Source organism: Peromyscus leucopus, chromosome 10, assembly GCF_004664715.2.
Source record: "Peromyscus leucopus breed LL Stock chromosome 10, UCI_PerLeu_2.1, whole genome shotgun sequence".
Classification (NCBI taxonomy): Eukaryota; Metazoa; Chordata; class Mammalia; order Rodentia; family Cricetidae; genus Peromyscus; species Peromyscus leucopus.
In genome coordinates this window covers 86,258,604-86,283,687 of record NC_051071.1, presented here as the reverse complement: position 1 = coordinate 86,283,687, position 25,084 = coordinate 86,258,604, and the positions used below count along the sequence as shown (strand labels likewise).

Sequence of the window (25,084 nt, the reverse complement as noted above, 5' to 3'; positions counted from 1 at the left end):
AAACAAACAACAGCTCAAGAAGAGAGATGGTCAGTACTTTAGCATCTAGGGTGAAAACCTAGAAACGGAAAACAGAAATGACAAGATGGTATTCAGCAGAAATGTGCAAGAAAGGATAAATGCCTCAAAGATTAACATACAGTAAAAAGGAATGGGCGAGTGTGCCTGGCCAGTGAGAGCATTTCTTAAGCTTCTAAGCACACTGACAACTACGTAATTAGTCGTGAATAACTTAAGGACTTCTGGTTTGTTTGCTATGTAAGCAGGAAGTGCTTCATCTCCCTGTGTCAACCTCAAGTATGGTTCTCATGATGGGTGTGTGCAGTTGTACCTTTTGGACTAGAGAGCTGAGTGTTAGGATTGTAGTCTGGGAGCCACAGCAGTGTCAGATTGAAGCCCCAGGGAGATGCAAACTCTTTACAGCTATGGGCAGGTTTCCCTGTCCTCATCTCCAGTAACAGGTGGCCGAGGCTGTTGGTGTGCTGAGTACTTCTTACTCACTTAACTCTTGACTACATCCTTGCCCAACAGGGCGATACAACACCATCTTAACTAGAAAGGCTGAAGCTTGTTTTTAAAAGCCAGAGATGGAGAGCGAGCTCAGGCGCCATACATGGCCTACATGAACATACATGTAAATGAAAGTAACTTGCTACAATAAAGAACTTTACACACTTATATAATATACGTGTGTGTGTGTGTATATATATATATATAAAAACAGGTTAGTTAATATTGCGATCTCTAAAACTAAGAGATTCCCATTTATATAGAACGGTTTGGGTGTGACATGGTGCCCAGGTTCCCTGTTCATATGGAAGGGTCGAGTGTGACAGAGACTCCCGTTCACATGGAAGGGTTGAATGTGACACAGAGACTCCCTGTTCACATGGAAGGGTCGAGTGTGACAGAGACTCCTGTTCACATGGAAGGGTCGAGTGTGACACTGAGGCAGAAGCTTAGCTGAACCCCACTCTGAGGCAGTCGAGGTACCTCACTTCCAGGTGGCCAGGCACTAGGGATCCTTTTGTGGTCCTGGAACGCCAGGCCCTGACCCACGACAGCTCCAGCTGTCGTAATGTTCTTGATTTGTGTCTGCAGGCAGAGGCACACTATTGGTGGTTTGCAGACAGACGGGAAACACAGACCAGCTTTGCTCTGCCTGCGTTCTTATACAACCAGGGCCACCTGTCCGGGGATGGCACAGTCCACAGAAGCTAGGCCTGCCCACATCAATCATTAGTCAAGAAAATGGCCTATAGGCTACAGGCTTGCTCACAGGTCGGCCTGGTCGGGGCATTCCCTCCATTGAGAGTATCTCTTCCAAAGCGACTCAAGGTTTGTGTCAAGTTGACAGAAACCAAGAGTCACACTTTGTCTCTATTTCAGAGTGGCATTTGCCAGTTAAATGACATAAAATGTATATACCAAAGCACATAAGAACACTCTAGTGAATTATTTGGAAAGACAGTGTGATGCCTGAATTCATAAAATCTCAAGTTCCTTCAAAGTTTGGCTGCTCTGAGTCCTACCAAGACCATTTGAACTAGGCAGCTAGGGCCAGTAACAAATGTAAATTTCATCATCACTTGGAAGAGTCAGAAGACTAAATTCCTATAATGATGAGTCACCATAAATCCTTCTGGAACTAGAAACGTTTTTGTGTTTTTAATAAAATGAAGTACTGAGAAGTGGTGAGACACTTGAGTTCACCAGCACTGGCTGCTCTCATCAGGTGGGACCCATCTTTGTGTAGTTAGGTTTCCTTCTGATTCTGGTGTGTATTGTTTTAATACTTAGGCTTCCCCTGAAAGATCTACAAGAACTCAGCAGAAAGAATTCCAGACGCACATTTTGGATAGCGTGATGGACCATTTGCTTGCAGCTGATGTGCTATTGGGTAATTCTGTGTTTATTTTTAGATTTTAAAATGCATATATTATCACTTTCCTGTCTCTAAACTCCAAGCTCATCTCAATCTTCTTTCTTTTTAGTCTGACCTCTTACCACTCACGGTTTTTTAACGTTTGAGATGAGATGTTCATGTTCTGCATACAGCAGCTTGTTGTCATCACTAGACAGTGTTATGTCAAATGAACAGTTGCTTATTTATATTATTGTCGGTAGATACATGGAAGTTTCCAGCTAGAGGCAGCTCCAAATAAAACCGCTATAAACATTCTTACTCAGGTGCCACAAACATGTTAATTACATGTGTCTGTTGGGGAGTGGAATCTCAGGTATGTGCACGCTGTTCTTCAGGATGTGCTTCAGGTCGGAAAGTCAAAGCGCACTGGACTAATTGTCTTTCAAAGCATCTGTATTGAGTTGGAATACGAATGTAACACTTGAGAGAGGCATTTACAGTAGAGACATCACTTACATATCAAACAACATGAAGATGTTTTAGTGCAAAGCCAGGACTAGTGTTGCCTGCCTGTCGTCCAGGCATGACTCCAGAGCTACAGCAGGATTGCGAGTTCAAGGACAGCCTAGGCTCCCTAGTGAGACCCTTCTCAGAAAGCAAAAATATGAAAGTTTTAGCAATTTACCTTCGATACTATTCTGAGCGATCATATGAATCTTAGAACCTCTCTGTTCTGGTAAATAGTTTTTACAAAATGGTTTGCCAGGACATCTTAAATATTGTCTTAATATGTAACTGAATTTTCAAAACTAAGCATCAAGTCACGTTTTTGTGCCAATTCTTATCCACTGAGATCATCTGTACCATGTGAACACAGAGGATGAGAGCCTCCTTAGAAGTCAGAGTAACTGGTGGTCTGTACCACGTAAAGACACAGGATGAGAGCCTCCTTAGAAGTTGGAGTAACCGGTGGTCTGTACCACGTAAAGACACAGGATGAGAGCCTCCTTAGAAGTTGGAGTAACTGGTGGTCTGTACCACGTAAAGACACAGGATGAGAGCCTCCTTAGAAGTGGGAGTAACCGGTGGTCTATGCAGAATCTCCACAATGCAGTGGGGTGTGGAAGATGGATAGTCCCAGGACTGTGTTTATTTGAGCCCCTGGGGACACTGGGGTCGCTTGGTTCGGGAGTCTGCACTGCTGACCATGGTTATCAGTCGTCTGCCTGCAGCTCCTCCTCGGTGTCACATGTTTTCTGAATCTCATGCCCACGTCACTTCGTGGCTGTGGGAAGTGCACCACAAGTAGAGTTTTGTTTGAAAGGCTTTCCCCCCTCATTCTTCACACATAATCCATCTTTAATTGAACTTTTTTATGGGGTGAAGGTGTTCTGTTGCTGATGGTTCTACCTGAAGAACCATTTGCTTCTCACAGATTGTATTTAGGTGTGAGAGTCTTCACAGGGACTTTCAGCCCTCAAAGCTTGTAGCCTGGTGAAAATATTCTTTGCAGTGTTTATCCTGACTTCTGGCCATGGACATCATTTTCTGAAAACACTCCCTGAGAACATGTGGTCATATTTCATAAGGACTGTGGGTACACTTGTCTTGCCTTAGCCTGGTGTCTTTGAGGTCTTGTGCTGGTAGATGTCAATTTTCTTAGATATTTTTTTCTATTGGGATTTAGGGGAAGATGCATCTCTGCCCATTACCAGTGGAGGAAGCTACCAGGTGCTGGTGAACAACGTGTTTTATTTCACACAGCGTGTGGTGGACAAGCTTTGGCAAGGCATGTTCAACAAAGAATCTAAGCTTCTTATAGATTTTATAATTCAACTCATTGCACAGGTAATCCATCATTTCTATTAACTGTGGAGCACGTTTTTCTCTGATAAACTTTTTCCTATGCTGTCAAAATTATTGGAAGTAGGTGTAACTAATAGGATAATGAATATTAACATTTGACATACCCAAGCTTTGTAAGAATGAATTGAGAAGTACGTGTCTGGACTCCTCCTCCTCCCTTAACTGCTGCCAGTGCTCTGCTTACGAAGGTGCCTGGGTTTCACATTGATCCTTCTCCAGCCAAGCCTGCCCAGCCCAGGCACTTCACATACCTTAAGTTGATACGACTCAATAAGCTTTTATAGTGTCATTGTGTGAAGACTACGGGCCATGAGCGTCCACTGAGGAAATGTTCCCTCATCAGCTGGCCTCCACAGTTTATCAACGTCTCTATTTCTTTGAGAATATCATTTACCCCATGCATGCTTGACTGAAGAGCATTGGTCACTTGACACACATCTTACTTACTTTACAGTGTAAAAAAGTGGGAATACTTTTCCATGTATATTATGGTTTCTGAGTTTGTGTTTTTATGGGTTTTGTTTGTGTGTTCATGGTTTGTGTGTGTGTGTGTTACTTGTGTTTTGTGGTGATATATTATGTACCCTATAAAATTTGCCTGAGGATCAGAGGACAGAACAAGCCACTAGATTAAACATAGAGGCCAGGCAGTGGTGGCACACACTTTTAATCCCAGCACTCAGGAAGCAGAGATTTATCTTGATCTCTTGAGTTCAAAGCTACCCTGGACTACATAAGATTGATTCAGTCTAGAAGAGAAACAGAGCCAGGCAGTGGTGGCACACACCTTTAATCCCAGTACTTGAGATCTCATGTCTTTGCTACCAGTATTTGTGAAGCACACACACCATTAATCCCAGCACTAGGAAGGAAGCGATAGCTGGGTATGTAAGGTGTGAGGAGACAGGAACTAGAGTTCTTTTTCAGCTGAACCCCTTTCGGCTGAGGACTCAGAGATATTCAGTCAGAGGATTCGTGGAGTTGGCAAGATGAGAAGTAGCTGTGGCTTGTTCCTTTGTCTCTCTGGTCTTTCAGGCAAGCTTTATTTGATACACAATATATCACCACAGTGTTTTGTTTTGTTTTTATTCTGGTTTGGGTTTTGTTTGTTTGTTTGCCTGTTTGTTTTCTAAAGAGAAAGACAGAAAGGGTGTGTAGTTGAGTGGGTTTGAGAATCTGGGAGTACTTGGGAGAGGAAACCAAGGTCAGAATCTATAGTGTGATGGAAAAAAAATTCAGTTAAAAAAAAACTGCAAATTTCTTTTTCCAATGACATGTGATGATTATTAACAAATTCAAAGATGTAAAAAGTAAAGGGAGAAGATTCTCATCTCTATGCCAAACTGCAACACTTGCTCTGTACCTGTTCAGCTGGTATATGGTAGAGTGTAAGAGTGTAGCATTCTCTCTGAAGACATGCCCTTGTAGTTAAGCGGAAGAGACAGCTCTCAGGTGAGGGTTGGAGCCAGCACACCAGGACAGCTCTCACTAACATCCGTGGAATTTCTTCAGTTGCTGTAAAGATCATGCATGCTAACAAAGGTAGCTTGGTCCGCTCTTCCTCCGTGGTGACATCTGTGTGACATCAGGGAGGCCATGCACAGGCATGCACTCCCCTCACTGGGGCTGTTTGTACGAGACGCTTCATTCTTAAATTGCATTGCTGTGTCTCATCGGTTTCCGAATCCATATAGCAAGAGCTGGGTATTTTTCAGCTAAACACTCTCAGGACTGAGCCTGACAACGGGCTTTACAGTTTTGTCCCGTTACTAAAACCATCTTTCGTTTCCGTAGTCAAAGCGAAGATCTCAGGGATTGTCGCTGGATGCCGTTTACCACTGCCTCAATAGGACCATCTTGTACCAGTTCTCACGGGCACACAAAACTGTCCCTCAGCAAGTAGCTCTCCTTGATTCACTCAGGGTCCTTACTGTAAACCGGAACTTGATCCTTGGACCCGGCAACCACGACCAAGAATTCATTAGCTGTCTTGCTCACTGCCTGATTAATCTACATGTTGGAAGGTAAGTTTCTCTGATACCGTTTGCCCTGTTGTCTTTAATAACATCGCATCAGAACTCCTTTATGTTCCTTTTCCTTTTAATTAGTTTTAGTTACTGCTTTATGAAAAAGGTTCAGGGCGAGTGTTGCGTTTCAGCAGCGATAATTAGGATTTTTTTCTTTTGATTTACTTTTACATCTTTAAATTTGCTAATAATAACCATATGTAATTCATATAATTGTAAAAAGATATTTGCTTTTTTATTGAAAAAAATTGTTTTCATACAATAGATTCTGGTCATGGTTTCTCTTCCCAACTCCTCCCAGATTCTCCCCACCAACCCAACTACCACCTTCTCTCTCTCTCTCTCTCTCTCTCTCTCTCTCTCTCTCTCTCTCTCTCTCTCTCAAAATCAAACAAGCTAGTGAAAAACCAAACAAACCAGAATTAAAAGAAAACAGAGAGAAACACAAGAAACACACAGGCACGTGCATACACAAATAAAACGCACAAAAGCACAAAACCAGAAACCAGAGTGTACAAACCAAAGACCAGTAAGATTCAAAGACAAAATTCCCAAAGCAGTACGAGACACCACGGCTGTAAGAATACCGCTGGGTCTTTGTGTGTTGGCCAGCTACTGCGGTGTTATGGAGAACCGTGTGTGTAGTTACCTCCAGGAGGCAAGAGCTTGGCTCCTAGGGCAGCTGCAAATGAAACAGAGAGAGAGAGCTACAGCCTGGAGAGGACCCTGACATGCAACAGCGCTTTTAGAGAAGTGACCTCTTTGTAAATTTAAGATAAAGCTGTTAATACTAATCCAAAATCCTTAAATGTTACATGATAGTCTTGACCCCCTAAAAAACGCTTGAGCTATGTGTAGCCAAGTGCATCTGTGAGCTCACCCCTTAAAAATGGCACCTTTGTGTGAAACGAGGAGCCCTCTTTTTGTATCTGCGCAATGTCTGTCTGCCAGTAGTGGAGTGAGGTGCTGGGCCAGTGCTTACACGTGTCTGCAGGGTAATTCGTGGTCACGACAGCTTTGAGCTCTAATCCTTTCTTCAGCTACTTGACCCTGGTTTGAATGTTTCAGCAACGTGGAAGGATTTGGTCTGGAAGCAGAAGCACGCATGACCACGTGGCACATCATGATTCCCTCAGACATTGAACCGGACGGTGGCTACAGCCAGGATATCAGTGAAGGTAACCGTCCCTCACTGGTTGTGGATGTGTTGTTGTTCATCTCCAGCTTTTAGACATAACGTTGGTTTCAACAACCACTAACATATCCAACCTGTCCCCTCACCAACCTGCACACAGACCATCTGGAATGCCAAGATGAGTAAAATAGTGAGCCCGAAATGCTGACCTTCTTATGAAAGTTGGTGGCATTTGTGCTGCAGATACCAGCTTGGCATTTTCTAGAAAGAAAAGTGCCTGTTGCTTAGGTTGGCACGTTCCCATTAGAGGCAGATGTCTTCGGAGGCAGGTTGTCATTGGTACCGTTTGATCTTTTTGTTTATGTGTTTATTTTTGAGACAAGGTTTCATTGTATACCTAGGCTGACCTTGAAAACTCTATGTGCCTCAACCTAGCCCTGAGATGGCAGTGATCCTCCTGCCTCAGGTTCCCACATCTTATTCTCTTTTAGAATCTCATTTTTCTCAGTCCTATAAGCATCATGTATTGAAGCCTTTGTGTAGATTGATTTCTTACTTCATGTGTTCTAGGTCCAAGCTGAGATCACTCCATAGTATATATCTCCCAGCAATTTCATGGGATGGCATTATGTGTGGTCTTATCCTGGGGAAGGCTAGAACTCAGTTCTTCCCTATTCATTTATCTAAGCAATCAGTACTTCTGTCTTCTACCAAAACGTCTTGATCCCCCCAAACTGAGGTTCACCCACCACCGGAACTGGAAGTCTAGAGACTTTGTTCCTGCAGGGTGCTCCGTAGACCAGCATCTTCCGTCTCTCTTGGAACTCCTAAGACTGGAGATTGTCGACCCCCGTCATCTCCAAGGGCTGACACTGGCCATCTATCACGAGCACTCAGAGGGATTCTGAGGCTTGCTAAGGTTGGATGGGCGAGCTGCTATTGGTGGGAGTATAAACCGATGCAGCCACCATGAGAGTGGGTGTGGAGATTCCTCAAAAAACCTAAAAAAGGAAGCCAGTTATGGTAGTGCACACCTTTCCTGCCAGTACTCAGGAGGCAGAAGCAGGCAGGTGTCTGAAAGTTCAAGGCCAATAGCCAAGGCTGCATAGTGAAGCCCTGTCTCGAAAGAAAAAAGAAATAGAGCTACCTTACCTGTACCTCTCCTGGGTGTACACCCAGAGATCCAAGTCAGCTAACTTAGAGATATTTGCCCATCCATTTTCATGTCTGTGCTCTTCTGCTGCACTAAATAGCCAGGAAACAGAACCAGCCTAGAAAATAAAATATGTCCATATGCATGATAGAATTTTGTTGACCATAAAGAAAAATGAAATCTTGCCAAAAGATGATACTGGAAAATCGTTGTCAAGTGAAATAAGCCAGACTCAGAAAGAAATACTACCTGTTTATTCTCATGTGGAATCTAGATTTACATGTGTGCATATGTGTGAGAGGCAGACAAATGGAAAAGCCGAGGTCATGAGATTTAAAGGGGTCACCATGAGAGAACAGGGGGAGATCGTAAAAGGGAATAAGGTGGGAAGAGTGAGGCAGGGTGCATGTGACGTGAAAACAGACTGGGGGTAGGGGAGTCCCCAAGGGGGAGGAAGAGTGCCAGCAAGAGGGGGGAAATGGGAGGCTTGAATAAAGATTACGTGTGTGTTTGAAGGTGCCATGATGACCCCTCTCGTTTTGTGCTCTAAGTTTAATTTATAGAAAGAAAATAAAGTAAAAATTGCTTTTCAGGGCCTGAGGCTATAGGCCTGGCACAGTACTTGAGTAGCACAGACGGCCGTGGATTCAGATGGGGGTAAAGGACAGTCTGAGATACCGATCCTTCTCTGGGAGCTGGTCCATAAATGCTTGTAATTTTCATTTTATAAATGAACCGTATATCATTTTCACATGGATATAAAGATGGGGGGGGTTGAGACAAAGTTTCTCTGTGTAACAGTCCTGGACCTCACTCTGTAGACCAGGCTGACCTCGAACTCACAGAGATTTGCCTGCCTCTGCCTCCTGGGTGCTGGAATTAAAGGCGTGCGCCACCACCACCTGGCTAAAGATTTTTTAAAATGTTTTCCACATATACAATACTTAACTTTGGCTTGTCTAAATTAAGTAATTCTCTTCGTTGAACTGACAATAATCTAATGGTAAAATTTTGTTTTACAATTGAATACAATAGTTCAAATTCCAAGATGGAAAGCTTGGGGAGAAGAGCGGCCTTTGTGTTCTCTCTGGAGCCTTTTCTTTCTTTCCCTTCTCCAGGGCGTCAGCTTCTCATCAAAGCTGTCAACAGAGTCTGGACGGAGCTGATCCACAGTAAGAAGCAAGTCCTGGAGGAGCTCTTCAGAGTCAGCCTGCCTGTGAACGACAGGGGCCACGTGGACATAGCCACCGCTCGGCCACTCATCGAAGAGGCTGGGTTGAAATGCTGGCAGAATCATTTGGGTAAGGAGGCCCAGAGACCCTGCAGCTTCTGCCCCGGGTGCAGGCACACTGTACAGCAGAGGCTCTCACTGTCCACACTGCTTAGTGAAATTGAACGGTGATAGATTTGTACTGTGGTACACACGTTCACATTACATGATAGAACAGCCATAGCTTTATGCTGTGGTAGACACAGTCACATTATGTGATAGAACAGCCATAGCCTTGTACTGTGGTAGACACAGTCACATTACGTGATAGAACAGCAATAGCCTTGTGCTGTGGTAACACATTCACATTATGTGATACAACAGCCATAGCCTTGTACTGTGGTAGACACAGTCACATTACGTGATAGAACAGCAATAGCCTTGTATTACATGAATGTGGTCTGACTTTCACAATTGAATTTCTTGTTGCACTGCAGTCATATTTTCAGCCTGTGATTGACCACTGAGAGCTGCAGATCCAGGAAGGGAATCATGGATAATGGGGAGATAATTGTGATGTGTAACCACATGAAATAGTCAAGGACTAATAAATACATGATGAATTGTACAGTTGCCAAATTTTAATTTTACAGCCCATGAAAAGAAATGCATAAGTCGAGGAGAAGCCTTGGTGCCTACCACACAATCCAAACTGTCCCGGGTCAGCAGCGGCTTCGGTCTTTCCAAACTGACAGGGTCGAGAAGAAATCGAAAGGAAAGTGGCCTTCATAAACACAATCCTTCCACCCAGGTACGAGGGTTGGCGCCATGGTTCCTACCTTTAGGATTTATAACTCCAGGTCTAGTTTCGATGTTTTCTATAATACTGCTAACATATGCAAGCAAGTTTGATGTAGAACTTTTCTATGTTCTGCTTTAGAAGAGAGAAGTGACAGATTCCAGAGTGTCTTCATTTTGTAAAATGCACATAGCACTGAGTATGTATATCCATTTCATAACTGGACCCAAGTGACAGTCAGAGACCGATAGCCTGTTAAATTTTTTTCACAATTTTCTGACTTTGAATAATACCCGCAGGGATAATATAGAAATTCTAAGGAGTAACAGAGGCGTGTTTATCATCTAGTTGCCAATGCTTGTGATTGGTTTGTTTCAATCTTATGTACCTCCTCCATTCACCCTTCATCCTCATACAACCCTTAAGCCAGTGGCAGTGTGAAGAAGGTCTGAAAGAGCTGGCATGTGCCCATCCTCCGTGTGCCACACTGGGCTTCTGAGAAGTGTGCAGGAGGGGATTAGGGAATGCCCTGGGAATCCATCCCTACGGAAAAGCGAAGGGAACTGGTGCTGGGAAGTATCAGACTATAGCGTACTTCGCCCTGCTTGGCTGAAGAAGAATCTAGGCCACCCTGGTCTCTTAGAGTTAGTTGGCTCCCAATTTTAACTCTTCTGTTCAGAACTAATTTCAGGCACTGTTAGCTCATTTCTTTTCCCCCAAAGAAATCAAGAAAATTTTAAGGCTCTTTTCTTATGGTTTGTTAGGAGATTTCCCAGTGGATGTTTACACACATCGCTGTTGTGCGTGACCTGGTGGACACACAGTACAAGGAATATCAGGAGGTGAGCATCCGTAACCCTAGCAGTGGCGTGTATGGCACCTTTGGGTGTGATGTTTGCTCTCTGTTTTAAATGTCACATTCTTGGGTCACCGCAAACCCCACTTCTCATGAAACTATTAGCTTTGTTTCCTTAAACTATACATAAAATAGGACTTATATTTACTGAAATGAGTTGGATTGAGTTTGTCTCCCAATTATAACTTCATTTCAAGCTATTTGTGTTTTTGTTTTTTTCTCGTTGGGAAACCACCCCGGCCTCTTTCTCTGCAGCGTCAGCAGAATGCTCTCAAGTACGTGACTGAGGAATGGTGCCAGATCGAGTGCGAGCTGCTGCGGGAACGGGGGCTGTGGGGCCCCCCCATTGGCTCCCATCTGGACAAATGGATGTTAGAGATGACGGAGGGGCCCTGCCGGATGAGGAAGAAAATGGTGCGCAACGACATGTTCTACAACCACTATCCCTACGTGCCGGAAACAGAGCAGGAGACAAACGTGACGGTGAGTTCACGTCCGCCTGTATGACGGCTCTCTCCAGCTCTTCACGCTCGTGTTTCCCTGTTAGCTGGTTACCTGTTGGTGAACTGTGACTGGAGGGCTGTGTCTGCAGAACCAGTGACATCCCCATGAGGGGTGCAGGACACACGTTACGTGTTATAGAACCTCTTTAGTTTTCCACGTTTATGTTTAAAATTGGGAAGCGAGTTCCACGTCATAGGACTGCTAGGAGGATTACGTCGGTGGGGAATGCTAAGGGAGGAGTGTCTGCCACCGAGGAAGCCCCCAGCACCAGCTCTTGTCTCACCTGTGGGAGTCCTGGCTCCATTCATCTTGAACTCGGTGGTTTCTACCCCCGTTCTAATGCTGCCTGGAATGCAGGCCTGAGCGTCAGCATCAGTGGCCATCCGCAGATAAACATCCTATTCGGATGAACACCGAGACTGTAACAGGGAGGGAGTGCTGTCTTCTGTTAACACCTGGGTGTATTTGGAGACGTGCTGAGGGAAATAAGGGAGATGCAGAGAGTTCTCCCCCCCCCACCCCCTAGTGCGGCGTCTGAGGTAACCAAGCTCACAAGCAGAGGGAGCGTGCAGGTCAGGGAGTCCGGGCGTGACCCGGCTGTAGTGGGGCACTGACCACGCTTTGCAGACCTGGTACGCGCAGAGGAACTAGAGGTAATGGTAATGTATGTTTCAGGATTGGTGAGGGTTTCATGTGTTCGATACAAAAGTGGTCAAATGTGAAGTGACCATATTTTTTTAGGAGAATAAGGATCTTAGACTCTACTAATCATCAAGACTATTGAAAATGGTTCTTTAAACCCTGCTTTTCTCAAAGCTGTTAGTTCCATCAAGAACACCATACTGTGCCTTAAAGCACTGTGCCTTCAATGTGGACACATTGCGAACACAGCGACACCCTTCCCATATTTTGCAGACTCTTGTAGCACCTGCTTTTGTGAGAGCAGAGCAGTAATCTTTAAATTTTGGTTATTTCCTCCAATTATTCCTTAAGGGTTAAAGCCTACAGCAACCTGATACAATGCTTAAGTGAGTGTTCTTTTATTTTAACAGCTTTCAGAAATGCCGAGCTTCCCAGTTAAAATACATCCAAAAGCCATCAACCTGAGGAAAGGAGAGGCAGGATCAAGGAAGCGGGGGAAGAAGGGTGCAGGGAGGGGGTAGTCAGAATACGTGCCACGCAGAAACTGTCTAACAACAAAATTAATCAAGATTCTAAGCTATAACGTAGATGTAACATGTAATCAGCTCAGGATTTTGCTTTAAGTGAGGCATACACTTGTGGGTTATTTTTTTTCTCATAACTATTATACACATTACTGTATTTATACTTCTTGAACAGTCTTATTAATTTATACAATTATATGAAAACTTCAGTATTGGGAAAACAAAGATACTCAAGGTTCATATGTGTCTGTAGTTAGAGTTTCTATTGCTGTAATGAAACACCATGACCTAAAAGCTAGCTGGGGAGGAAAGGGTTGATTTGGCTTACATTTCCACATCATAGTCATTCAAGTAAGTCAGGAGGGGAACTCACACAGGACAGGAACCTGGAGGCAGGAGCTGATGCAGATGCCGTGGAGGGTGCTGCTTACTGACTTACTTTCCATAGCTTGCTGAACCCAGGACCACCTGCCCAGGGGTGGCCCCACCCACAATGGGCTGAGCCCTTCCCCATCAATCACTAATTAAGAAGAAACCTTACAACCACGTCTTAGAGAGGCATTTTCTCAATTGAAATTTCCTCCTTTCAGACAACACTAGTTGTGTGTCAAGCTGATATAAGACTAGCCAGAACAGTACCTAAGCCTTTTACCCAAGCAGGGGAGCCCACCAGCCTGTGAGAGCTGAAGAAGCATTCCTAGCAAGAATGTGCCATATGGAGCTAGGCTTTTGACAGACAGACTGTGTGTTAGAAACTACAAGGCAGGTGAGAAATGTTGGCTTGTTTACATCGAGTGAAGGAGTGGGTGGGAGGGAGAGACAATTATAGAATACAGAGTTTGTGTTACACATACCATGTTCAAGTCAAAAGTTAACCTGGGATATGGTGAACTTTTCTAAATGAATACTTTTTATTTTAGTTTTAATAATTTAAAATCTGATAATTTTGAAAGGCACTGCATATTCACTTTTATTATATGGAGCATACAACCTGTTGTTGAGCTGCACCAGGGTGTGTCTGCAGAGTAGTCAGTTGATGCTCCACAGAGCAAGTTAGAGCAGCTTCATTCAAGTCTCACAGGAGCCCTTCAAGGTCCAGTTAGTATTATCCTGTGTTCCGCACATGGAACCAGTTAACTTCTGAAAGGTTAGAGCTGTTAAAGTGTAGGGCGCAGCATGAGCCTAGACCAGCCAGCCCCCTAGTACTCAGATCACATGACAACTTCCATTCTGTGTGGTGGTGCAGGACTGTAATCACATCACCGGGCAGCCACAGGCTGGAGGCTCAGGAGTTCGAGGCCATGCTAGACGACATCGTCACCCTTGAGTTATTCTACACAGAAACTGTTGGCTAGGTTTCATCTCTGTTGAGGAATGCCTTCGTAGTTAAACACTGAGCTACGGGACCACCAGTATTCTGCCCCCCTTTAAGTTATAGGTTTGTTTTTTCATTGCTTCTTGTTCAGCCAACGTCAAGGAAAATTTTCTTAAGTCTGAAGTTTTTCTACTGTCAGGGAACCAAAAATTTTGGAGGATGGGTATGAGAGTGAGGGAGCCAGTTTAATGTGTGTGGAGATGAGCAAAGTCTAAATGTGTGTGGGTGGATGGATGGATGGATGGATAGATAGACTGTATGTTAACCTAAATAATAAAAACTAAAATTGAAAGATATCCACTAAGAAGGGTAAGAGCCAGTTTTCCGGGCCCTATAGTTGACATGGCATGGGAGAGCCTTTCCTCTAAGAGGAGGACTGTGGGATGCAAATAGGACACTGTGGGGTGGGGTGGGTTTGGAGAGAGCCGTAGAGGTGTGCTCTCTTGAAGTGTGAGCGCCATATCCTTAGAGTAAGTGCGCCCTGCCTTCAGCCACATCAAGTCTTTGGACGTAGACTTCACTTGACCCTTCTTTCAACTTTCTGAATTCATTGCCTCCCAACATATAAAACACAGCCAGAGCACTTGCAGTTAACAGGTTGTATCAACCAGAAAACTGCTCCTGGAGACTGGTGACAGGCAAGACGGACTTGGCTGGACCTTGTTTATCAGAAGTGGTTGTCGTTTTGTTTCTAAGTAACGTTTACATGGTTTGTTGTATAAGCTGAAGAATACAATGATGATTAAAAAGCTAATTCTATTTTAGATCTTTCTGTTATAAATTAGTAATTATTTCTGTAGTTTATTGTGTCTTGTTCATTAAACCTTTGAGGAAGGGGCAAGGAGGTTGTTTGGGGGGAGGCAGATTGAGATGGAGTCTCATTAGAGCCCAATCTGACCTCAAATGCAAACTCTTCCTGCCTCCACTTCCCAAGTGCTGAGATCACAGGTGTGAATTTTATTTGAATGAGTGTTTTACCTACATGTATTTATGTGCGCTGCGTGTGTGTGCGCGCGCGCCTGATATCTTAGGAGGCTGGAAGAGAGCGTCACGTTCCCTGCAACTATAGTAACGGATGGTTGTAGCCACCATGTAGCTGTGAGGGACAGAGGCCGAGTCCTCCCTGCAGCCCGCACCCAGATGGCTCTCCAGCCCTGATAATACAGTGTACGATATCTTAAAACAGTTTACCTGCTTGTCTGACTTTGAAGTTTGTTTCCAGAATGCACCATATGTTTTGGTGGGCCGTGTGCCGCAGGCTTGAAAGCTTTTAAGTCTTGTCAACTAAAATTATTCTAACAAGCAAACCTAAATAATTACTGTTTTGGAAGAACTCAGTCAAAACCGACCCTCTCTGCACAGTGACTATTTTTTTTTTTGGCGGGGGGGGGGGGGGGGGGGGGGGGGGGGGGGGGGGGGGGGGGCGGGCCGGCACTTCCCATAATGCAAGGAGCTGCGTTGAATGGTGGTGCCGTGTGGATTATGTATCCTCACAGCCGATGATAGGAAGTCAGCATAGGTTATGATGAAATGAAAAACCTGGATTCATAACTCTGAGTCCTCAATCAAGAAAACAAGATCCTGGCCTGGCAAGGTGGCCCAGCACGTAAAGGTGCTTACCAAAAACCTGATGACCTGGGTTCAATCCCTGAACCTTCACGGTAGGAGAGAACTAACTCTGGCAAGGTGTCCTGTGTCCTGCACACATGCACTGGGATGCATGTGATACTACACATGCACACATGCGCATGCACACACATACACATAAAATAACTATTTTAAAAATTAAGTTAGGTTGTATTTTGCCATTTAAAATACATCATTAAATACCACACTAGTTTTAATTGTATAGGCTTCTTGTTTTTCAAATTAAGAACTTCAAATAAACCTGCTGTTCTTTGCAGACATCAGTGTGGTAAGAACTAGCTGCATACCTGTTAACATGGGGTAGCTCCAGGCAGGACGCTGACTTATTTTACATTTCCCTTTCTGACTAGGGAGTCTCTGGTAGCTGCCTCATAGATATTTTCATGTAGATCTCCTAGGACTTGAAAGTAAACGGCTCATTTGGGAAAGCCCATCACCAGCATGTTTTAGAGATAGTAAAGTTAAAAGGTATAAAAGTATTTTCTAGAAATTTTGAGTGAAAAATTTCTGTATGACCATAATTATAATAATTTAGTATACTTTTTCTGTGTAAAGAGAATTGCGGTAATGCCGTCTTGTTGGCGTGGTATTCGTGTTTGCCAGTCACTTCTGGACTCACTATTGAAAGTCAGCTCAGTCAAGAGTGGATGAGCAAGTGTGGAACGCAGCACTGACTTGTACACATGTTGGGTGTGTACTGCCCACCTTCCGGCTGGGCCTCTGTAGTAGAACAGACAGCAGATACAGAGTTTCGAGGCTAGTACCTGGTCCATGTTGTTGATTTATCATGTATCTATCCTGCAGGGCTTTTCCTCTTTATTAATTTCAATATTGATCACATGTTAAAACAGTTCTGTTTATTATGAATTTGGGTTCAGTGTTTTTATAACTTTTTGTTGGGGTAAATCTTGCATTCGTTGAAGTTCACAAGCGTTAGGATCAAGCCACAGTCTACTCTGTCACCATACCGCTGAGTTACACACCTGACCCCCTTCTTTCTTTCTCAAGGTTGAATTTTAGGACCAGACCTTTGCCTTTAGAGTGGTTTTACTTACTGCTGGGTATGGCAGCTCCGCCCTCCAGGATTTGGGAAGCAGAGGCTGGAGAATTGTCCTGAGCCAGTGTAGTCCACATAGAGAATGTCCAGCCCACCAGAGCTGTATAATGAGACCTTGTCTCAAAAAACAAAACTGAAAACGGAGACAGTCTTTCCTTCTGTTGTCAGTTCAGTGAGTTTGACAGTGTTTACCGTACATTGCACCCAGACCGGTCCTGATGTAGGAATACTGCCATGTAGTTTACGGTGATTCTCTGGTGTGAGGCACTTTTCATTTTCTTTTAAAGTACAAGATCCACTGAAACCATGTGAAGTACTTGAAAGTCTGCCCCTACCCAGGGTCTGCTCTGCCTAGGGAAGGGACCATGGTAGGACGTGATTACCACAGGGAAGTAAAGACATGAGTCCTCAGACGGGAGTCCTGGAGAGCAGGAGGGCTCGGAAGGCCTGCTGGCTGTTTCCTCCCTGTAGCTGGCTGTTTCCTCCCTGTAGCTGACTGTTTCCTCCCTGTAGTTGGCTGTTTCCTCCCTGTAGCTGGCTGTTTCCTCCCTGTAGCTGACTGTTTCCTCCCTGTAGTTGACTGTTTCCTCCCTGTAGCTGACTGTTTCCTCCCTGTAGTTGACTGTTTCCTCCCTGTAGCTGGCTGTTTCCTCCCTGTAACTGGCTGTTTCCTCCCTGTAGCTGGCTGTTTCTGCATAGAAACTACACCATGTGCCCAGCAGAATTGCCTCTTGTCAATCAGGCAACTGCTAATTCTAAAGTACTTTTCAGAAAAGCTTTTACTTGGGCTGGTGATACCATCCACCTGCTCCTGGTGCTTTTCCCAGCTTCTGTCTGTAAGACAGTGAAGGGACTGTGTTTGGGCTTCTGAGGCAGGGTGGAGGTCAGTCAGTCGGCCCTGGTTTTATGTGTAGAGGTATTGTAGATGACAGTTTACGACACAGGTCTGGGGGAATGTGGGGGGAAGAAACGTGGAAGACACGAGCTAGCACATGATTTGTAAAGTCATCCATGATAACAGCCCTGCTGAAGTTTTGTGACTTTTATGTCTGTCAATTGAGGGTACTGAAACTTGTGGTATGTTTAAATTTTACTTAAAACCCTGATCATGGTCATGGAGGAAATAGCCACAGAGGCTCAGTGGTTGTGTAAGTAGCTGAGTAGGTCACGTTAATTCCCTTTGAGCTGAGTGCATCTTCTGTATGTCTGTGGTCCTCAAGAAGATTTTGGTTTTGATATGTTTATATGCTTTTTTCCCCTCATGTGTCTATACTTAATACCCTGTTTTCAGTCTGAGGTCCCAAGTAAACAACCCGAGACCCCCGATGATGTCATTGCTCAGAAGGTAAAGCACAATTACCTCCAAAGAATGCAGACCACCTGCAGCTTTGTTCTTAGTGCACGGTAGATGGTAGCAGACTAACTAACGTTGAAGACTGACTGAGTCTTGTGTGAGTTCTCTCGGGTGGAAGACGGGCTGTCCGTTGTGTGGAGACATCCTCCTGTCCTCGGCTGTCCTGGGCACTCTTGGCAGGGGTTTCTGCTGCTCACTAACAGGCGGGGCTCTCACCACCCGACATGTGCCGCTTCGCTCGTGACTAACCAGTTGTGAGGCCTGTTAGTAATGGGCAGCCGGGCACCCTCGGCTTTCTAAAATAGACTGTAATTACTTTAAATGCTGAGGGGGCAAGACGATTAAATTGCTTTATAGTCAGAAGAAATTAATCTAAAAACGAAGTGCGTGATCACGTTTTTAATTGATATACATTTTTCATTTTGTTTGTTTATTTTCCAAAAAGATTCAGTACTTTTAATATGGATACGGAAATGGACCCCAACACCTTTTGGGAAAAGACGGTAACCAAATCTGCATCCGTTAATCCATTACCTTGCCCATCACTAACTAGGCCATCATCTGTTACAATGTTAGCAGTTTTGGCGGGGTTACCACGGTGACTGCCTCCTGCTCCTTGCTGTCTACTAACTTTTCCTCTGTGTTAATAAAGTTTAAGCAATTGTGAGTTGAATGTGATCATTTTGCTTCATACAGAAGAACCACAAAGGTACTAAGTTTGTTGTCTTCTTTGATTGAAAAAGAACACTGTTTTCCTTGTTAGTGTGTCCATCAGCTGGACTTTCCACCCCCGTGAGGTCACTCGGCATCTTCTGAGTCTTTCCAGGGCAATGTGACGTTTTCCATCTCCACATACTGTGTGGCCCTCCCCAATTTGCTCTCTGAAGAGGAAGCATGTTTCAGATTCCTCATTTTTTGGAATCTTTAATCTGAAGCCTAAGTCTAATCGTGATTTTAGCACTCTACATTCATACACATTTTTAGAGATGCTGACCATTACTTTGTCCTTGTATATGATATCAAAAAGGAAAACAATTTTAGGTCAATTGGAAAACTATTTAGGGTAAAGATTATTCCGTGAAAGAAATGTTCTGTTGTATCCAGAGTATTGACTCTCTAGGTATCTATTTCTTCATCAGAATGAAGTTATGTCTGTTCTTTAGTTAGATGTTACCAGTTAGTGCCGGACAATAATACAGATAGGAGGTACCAGCTCATCCCGCAGGCCAGCCAGAGAGCGCCACCTAGTGTTGACTGTGTCTTCTGTGCCTAGTCAGGCTGCAGAAATGGGTAGGTGTGGGCTGTCCAGAGTCCTGTAAAACCCAGGGCCACGGAAAGGCACCGCATAGTTCTTGCTCTCCCTGCAAGGTCCCAAAGGAAACACTTGAGACTGCCCCAAGGGAACAAGCGCCCTTCAGTCCCCTCAGACTGGACAGCCCTGTTGCAGCCCACCGCTCTTCATGACGGGCATGCTTTCCTCTCCTGCCCCGGAAGGTCAGCATACACAGAACTGACAAGGAGCTTCACCAGCCCAGACATGCTGTTTGGTCAACATGGTCTCTTTCTCTTGGGAAGAACAAAACTGCCAGTGTTGTTCAATATATTGTCATTTCACAGACTGTGGCGTTTTTAATGGAGCAACTTAACTTAATGGAAGTCTGTGTATTTAGTGTTTCGTCATCTAGACCAAGCAAAGCCTGTGTACAATAGGAACACAGGGAAGTCTTGACAAGCTTGCATTGTACTTGTTGAAAATAACTCTGAGTCATTTTCTCTGGTTCTTTCTTAGAAACCTGCTCGGTACAGGAGAGCTATAAGTTATGACAGTAAAGAATACTACTTACGCCTGGCCTCTGGGAACCCGGCCATTGTTCAGGATGCTATTGTAGAGAGTTCAGAAGGGGAAGCCACCCAGCAAGAACCAGAGCATGGAGAAGACACCATTGCCAAGGTCAAAGGTCAGCTTCCTCTTTGATTTTTGATTTAAAATCATTTTGGAGCATTCCTTCCATGTGACTTCATATGAAAATATGAGCATTTGCAAACAGGGGTCCAACTGTAAACATGTCTATATACACTCAACTCACAAGATTGATGTATCAATGAGAACTAGAGACTGGATCTGTTCCCTGTAGATGTATAGGTCAGTCCTAGAGCCATTGGCTCAATAACTTTTCATTGTATTTGGCAAAGCACTCAGAGAAACCTGACTTCAAGCAGTTAAATAAATAATTACAAACAATTATTAGATATATCATCAATGTAGCTGCGGGGAGTCATCTCACATTTAGCCTCTGGAAGGCCACCTGTTTCCCGCGGCTGTGGTTACGCCCCTCCCTACAGCACATGCAGGAGGTGAACCTGACAGGTACCATCCCCACATCCTACTCTGGCCCTTGTCCTGACCCTGCCCAGGGGTGGGGCTTTGCTTCTCTCACACACAAGGCACAGTGGTTTCGTCCTCGCTGCTGCTTATCTCGTTTAAATGCGTGAGTTTTCTCAAAGGCAGAGATCGTTTCCTTCTGTGTGGTGTGTGAAAGTGCACGTATACACAGTTATGTGTGGCGCAAGTACACGTGTGTGCTCATGCACGTGAAAGCCTGAGGTCATCCACAGTTGGAGCTCTTCAGAAGCCATCCACCATGTTCTCTGAGATCTCTGTCATCGTTCACTGATTCTGCTAGGCTGACTGCCAGCAAGTCCTGGGAATGCTCCTGTCTCAGCTACACCAGTGCTAGGATTACAAGTGTGCAACATTACACAGCTTTATATGCGTGGGCTGTCGGTCATTCAGGTCCTTGCTTAGCACTTTACCAACTGAACGCTCTCTCCAGCCACAGATTCTTTTTTTTCCCCTTATTCCATTGACCCATTCCTAGAATAAAAGGAAGACCTAATATGTATAAAATCCATAAATTAATCCTTTGTTTTCACTTTTTTTGAGTGTCTGAATGACTACAAACTCAAAACTTTTTTCCTAAAACTGAGCCTTGAAGTATAAATTAAGAACTTTAATTAAAAATTTTAAAATTAAAAGCAAGTAGATTAAAATTTAATATTAAAATTGTCAATAAATTAAGACTAAACTTCAGAGCTGGAGAGATGGCTGAGTGGTTAAAAGCTCTGGCTGCTCTTCCAGAGGACCCGTGTTTGATTCCTAGCATGCATATAGTGGCTAGCAGCCATCTGTAACTCCACTTCTAGGGGATCCGACACTCCCTTCTGGCCTCTGTGGGCATCAGGCACTCATATGATGTACGGACATGCATGCAGTCAAAACACTTAAAATTAATTTGAAAAAAGAAAACTAAGCCTTACATCCAATGGATTAAAAACTAATTGTATCCAACAAGTTACACTAGACATGGAGTTGGAGGTTGTGACTCGTTAACCTGAAAGTAATGCGGCCAGAAGCCCCGGCCCTCGATGGGTGTTCTCAGAGGCTCCGTCTCCTGCTTGTTCATACTCTGCCAGCGCCTCTGCTCACCAGTGTTCAGTGGACAAGAGTTTCAGCAGGGTCACTTATGCATCCCCAAATGCTAGTGCAGTGTTGGTAGCAAGTATACTGTCACTTTTGATGGTACAAATAAGGAATATGAAGACACTGAATATGTGATTTATAGTACATTTTTAAGAACATCTAATATTTTAGGATCTCATTATTTCTTGTGATTTTTCATGAAATTATGCAAGTACAAGCAATAAAGCATTTTCTTAATTAATCTACAAATTAATGATCTCTTCCTATGTTGTTGTTAAAGAGTTCTAGTCCTGTTCCTCATGGCCCATTGCTTGACTAATTTCATTCATGTATGAAGAATCACATTCCTACTTTGAATGAGTGGCACAGCCACCATGAGCCCTCAAGTGAATTATAATGCGTTGTGTTATGCCATCCTTAGGTGTGTGACAGGGGCTTGTCAGTTAACCATTCACTCACAGTGCCTCCCCAGTGCTACCCGTCTGTAAACAATGCTTTCTTGCCACTAGTTATGCTCAGCATCTGACTTCCCTGAGAATTGACTGTGTGAGATCGTGGTCCCAAGGTCTTCACATTCATCATCCGATTTAGCCCTCCAGCAAACCTCCGAGCTAGCTAGAATCCTCCCAGTTTTATAATGGAGAAAACCATGGTTCACAAAAGGCAGTAACTTCCCAGAGCTGTGTAGGGTTTAATTCCCAAGCCTGTGCTGCTGACCCTGGAACAGTGCCGCTGGTCTGTGCTCTCCAGAGCTCTCCTCTAGACTGTCCAACGGGGACTGTGTATGAGGGAGCCTGGGCTGCTGTGGTACTGTGTGACAGGCAGACTCAGAGAGAGTAGAGGTCTTAGAGGCTTCTCTTGTGGCCAGTGGCTACTGTCGTTTTGAGGTCTGTGGCAAGACAGCAGGTACCACGTGGGAGAGCAAAGCTGCCCACCTCATGGCAGCCACAAAACAGATGGGAAGGGGCTGGGTCTAAATACCCCCTTCCAGGGTGTGTCTCCTAATGACCTAGTTTTTCCTACTACTCCCTACTCTGAAAATTCCACCCCCAACCCCCATCGCCATACTGAGGATTGAAGCTCTAGCCCGTGGGCCTGTGGAGGCCACCCGAACGCCCATAGCCAACTCTCAAACTCAACTGTTCCCCTTTGTGGCCGTGTTGGTTTCTGTATGTAGGCCTGGTGAAGCCTCCCCTGAAACGCTCTCGGTCTGCACCTGACGGGGGAGATGAGGAGACCCAGGAGCAGCTACAAGACCAGATTGCTGAGAGCAGCTCCATAGAGGAGGAGGAGAAAACGGACAATGCCACCTTGCTGCGCCTGTTGGAGGAAGGGGAGAAGGTACTGTGCTCCCGAGGAGGGGGGTGTGCTGAAGTAGCATCATAGGCAAGACAGCAGAGCCCAGGGTGAATGTGGGTTCTGCCTCCCTGCCCTCGACAGTGCAGACTCTGCTCAGGACCCGAGTTCACGGCTGACACCCCCTTCACTCTTCCTCTGTGCCGTTCTTAGACCACAGCCTCTCCACAGGTCTGCAGGCAAGCATCCAGCCTTGATGCACCTTTCCCTCTGCATCTCCATACCTCTAGTCATCGTGTACAAACTACACCAGCTGATCAGTGCCCTCACAGGAAGCCGGCTGCCATGCCTCCCTGTTCTCTCGGCTTACAGCGTGCACGCCTTGCCCTCACTGTGGTGTTAGCTCTGAACTTGACTCATACTGTTTCTTCTGACAGCGCCCCCCCCCCACCTTCCCTTCACTGCTGTAGAATCTAGGCTAGTAACTCCTATGTATCTATCAGTCCAGAAGTCTGGAGCCCACACAGCAAACTTGCCTACTCAGCCTCCCTTAGACACCCCTCCCTCCGTGCTTGTAGACTGTCCGTCTGTTGGGTACCATAGCGTATCTGCTTACTGTCATCATTTGCTCCTGTATCTTCTCTTCCTGGTAGCGTGTTTATACTCAGGCACTGTTTCTTATCCACACCCCATTACCTTATCCAATTCCGATCATAATAGACCAACAACCCTTCCTCTAGTCATTAGCTATAGGAAGAACGGTAGATAAATTGGTTACTGTGTCATGAATTTGAATATCACCCTTCTCAAAGGCTATTCTTATTTTTAACCTGTTGTATTAAGTCTTGATATAGCCCCTGAGATCTAACCTACTTCAAGAAGTAGTAATGAGAAGCTGGTGTATAATTAAAACAACACTGTTCAGATCTGTGCTCTGAATAATTCTGAATGAAATTATAAAAAGGAAAAAACCATGTAACTATGAAAATACATCCATTCAGAAGATAGCCTGAGAGGGAGGCTCCTGTGGCCCTGGAATATTCAGCTTCGTCACCTGGATGCTGCTATCTCGCTGTGTTCTTAACGTTTGGAAACTCAGAAAGCTCATGTGCCTATGATGTCCGTCTCTTCCCCCGCCCCATTTTCCTCCCCCCCCGCCCCCCCCCCCATTTACATTGCAGTAGTTATTTTAAGTAAGTCGAGAAGCTGAGGGCAGAGACCAGTGGTGGAATAGGTGTCTAACATGCATGGAGCTTGGGTTTCATCACCAGCACCATAGGGAAAGCAAATGTGTGCATGTTTATGCCTTGGGATATGGCTCCTTTTGTAGAGTGCCTAACCTGGCATATGGGAAGTCCTGGATTCAGTCCCCCGTCCTGAATAAATGGGATGAAGTGGTATCGGCTGGAATCATAGCATTGAGGAGGTGTAGGTGGGAGACTTTGGAGTTCAGCATCATCCTTGGCTGCCGAAGGACTTTGAGGCCATCCTGGCAATCTTAGGGTTTCCATTGCTATGAAGAGACGCCATGACCACGGCAACTTTTATAAAGGAAAACATCGAATTGGGGACCTACAATTTCAGAAATTTAGTCCATTATCTTCATAGTGTGACATGGCAGGATACAGACCTGTATGGTGCTGGAGAAGGAACTAGAGTCCTACATCTTGACCCACAGACTACAGGAAGTGGTCTGGGACACTGAGTGTGGCTGGAGCACATATGGGACATTAAAGCCCGCCTCCACAGGGACACACTTCCTCCCACAAGGCCATACCTATTTCAACAAAGCACACCTCTGAATAGCCCCACTCCTTTTGGCGGCCATTTTCTTTCAAACTACCACACTGGCATACCTGAGACTTACGTTTCAAAGAGTTAAAATAATTTTTAGTGTCTAGATTTCCCTACAAACAGCCCACTCCTTTGTTTATTTGTTGGTTTTTCGAGGCAGGCTTTCTCTGCATAGCTGTGGCTGTCCTTGAACTCTCCATGTAGACCAGGCTAGCCTCTAACTCAGAGATCCGCCTGCCTCTCTGCCTTCTTAGTGCTAGAACTAAAGGTGTGCGCCACCACCATGAACCTCTTTTATTGTTGAAATGATGCAGATGTGCAATAAAATTGACTTATACTTAGATATTTGAGAAAATGTATTAATGCTTTCATCTTTACATTTTACTTCTAATTGACAAATAGTTGTGTACATCTTTAGGATATAATGCGGTGTTCCTGTCTATAAACATAGAAATATTCAGTCAAGCTAAGAAGTACATCACCTCACCATAACAAGG

The 25,084-nt window shown here is 44.7% G+C and overlaps 1 protein-coding gene across 1 annotated transcript in view; it reads left to right on the top strand.

Moving 5' to 3' along the window:
- Window positions 1-25,084, top strand: part of Wdfy3 (WD repeat and FYVE domain containing 3) — a 253,962-nt gene that overhangs the window by 186,929 nt on the left and 41,949 nt on the right. The window contains 11 exon segments of the mRNA XM_028867282.2: window positions 1,801-1,900; window positions 3,555-3,715; window positions 5,528-5,757; window positions 6,829-6,938; window positions 9,167-9,349; window positions 9,912-10,069; window positions 10,822-10,899; window positions 11,169-11,396; window positions 17,954-18,007; window positions 19,806-19,974; window positions 22,675-22,838. Coding sequence (XP_028723115.1) covers window positions 1,801-1,900; window positions 3,555-3,715; window positions 5,528-5,757; window positions 6,829-6,938; window positions 9,167-9,349; window positions 9,912-10,069; window positions 10,822-10,899; window positions 11,169-11,396; window positions 17,954-18,007; window positions 19,806-19,974; window positions 22,675-22,838 — 1,635 coding nt within the window.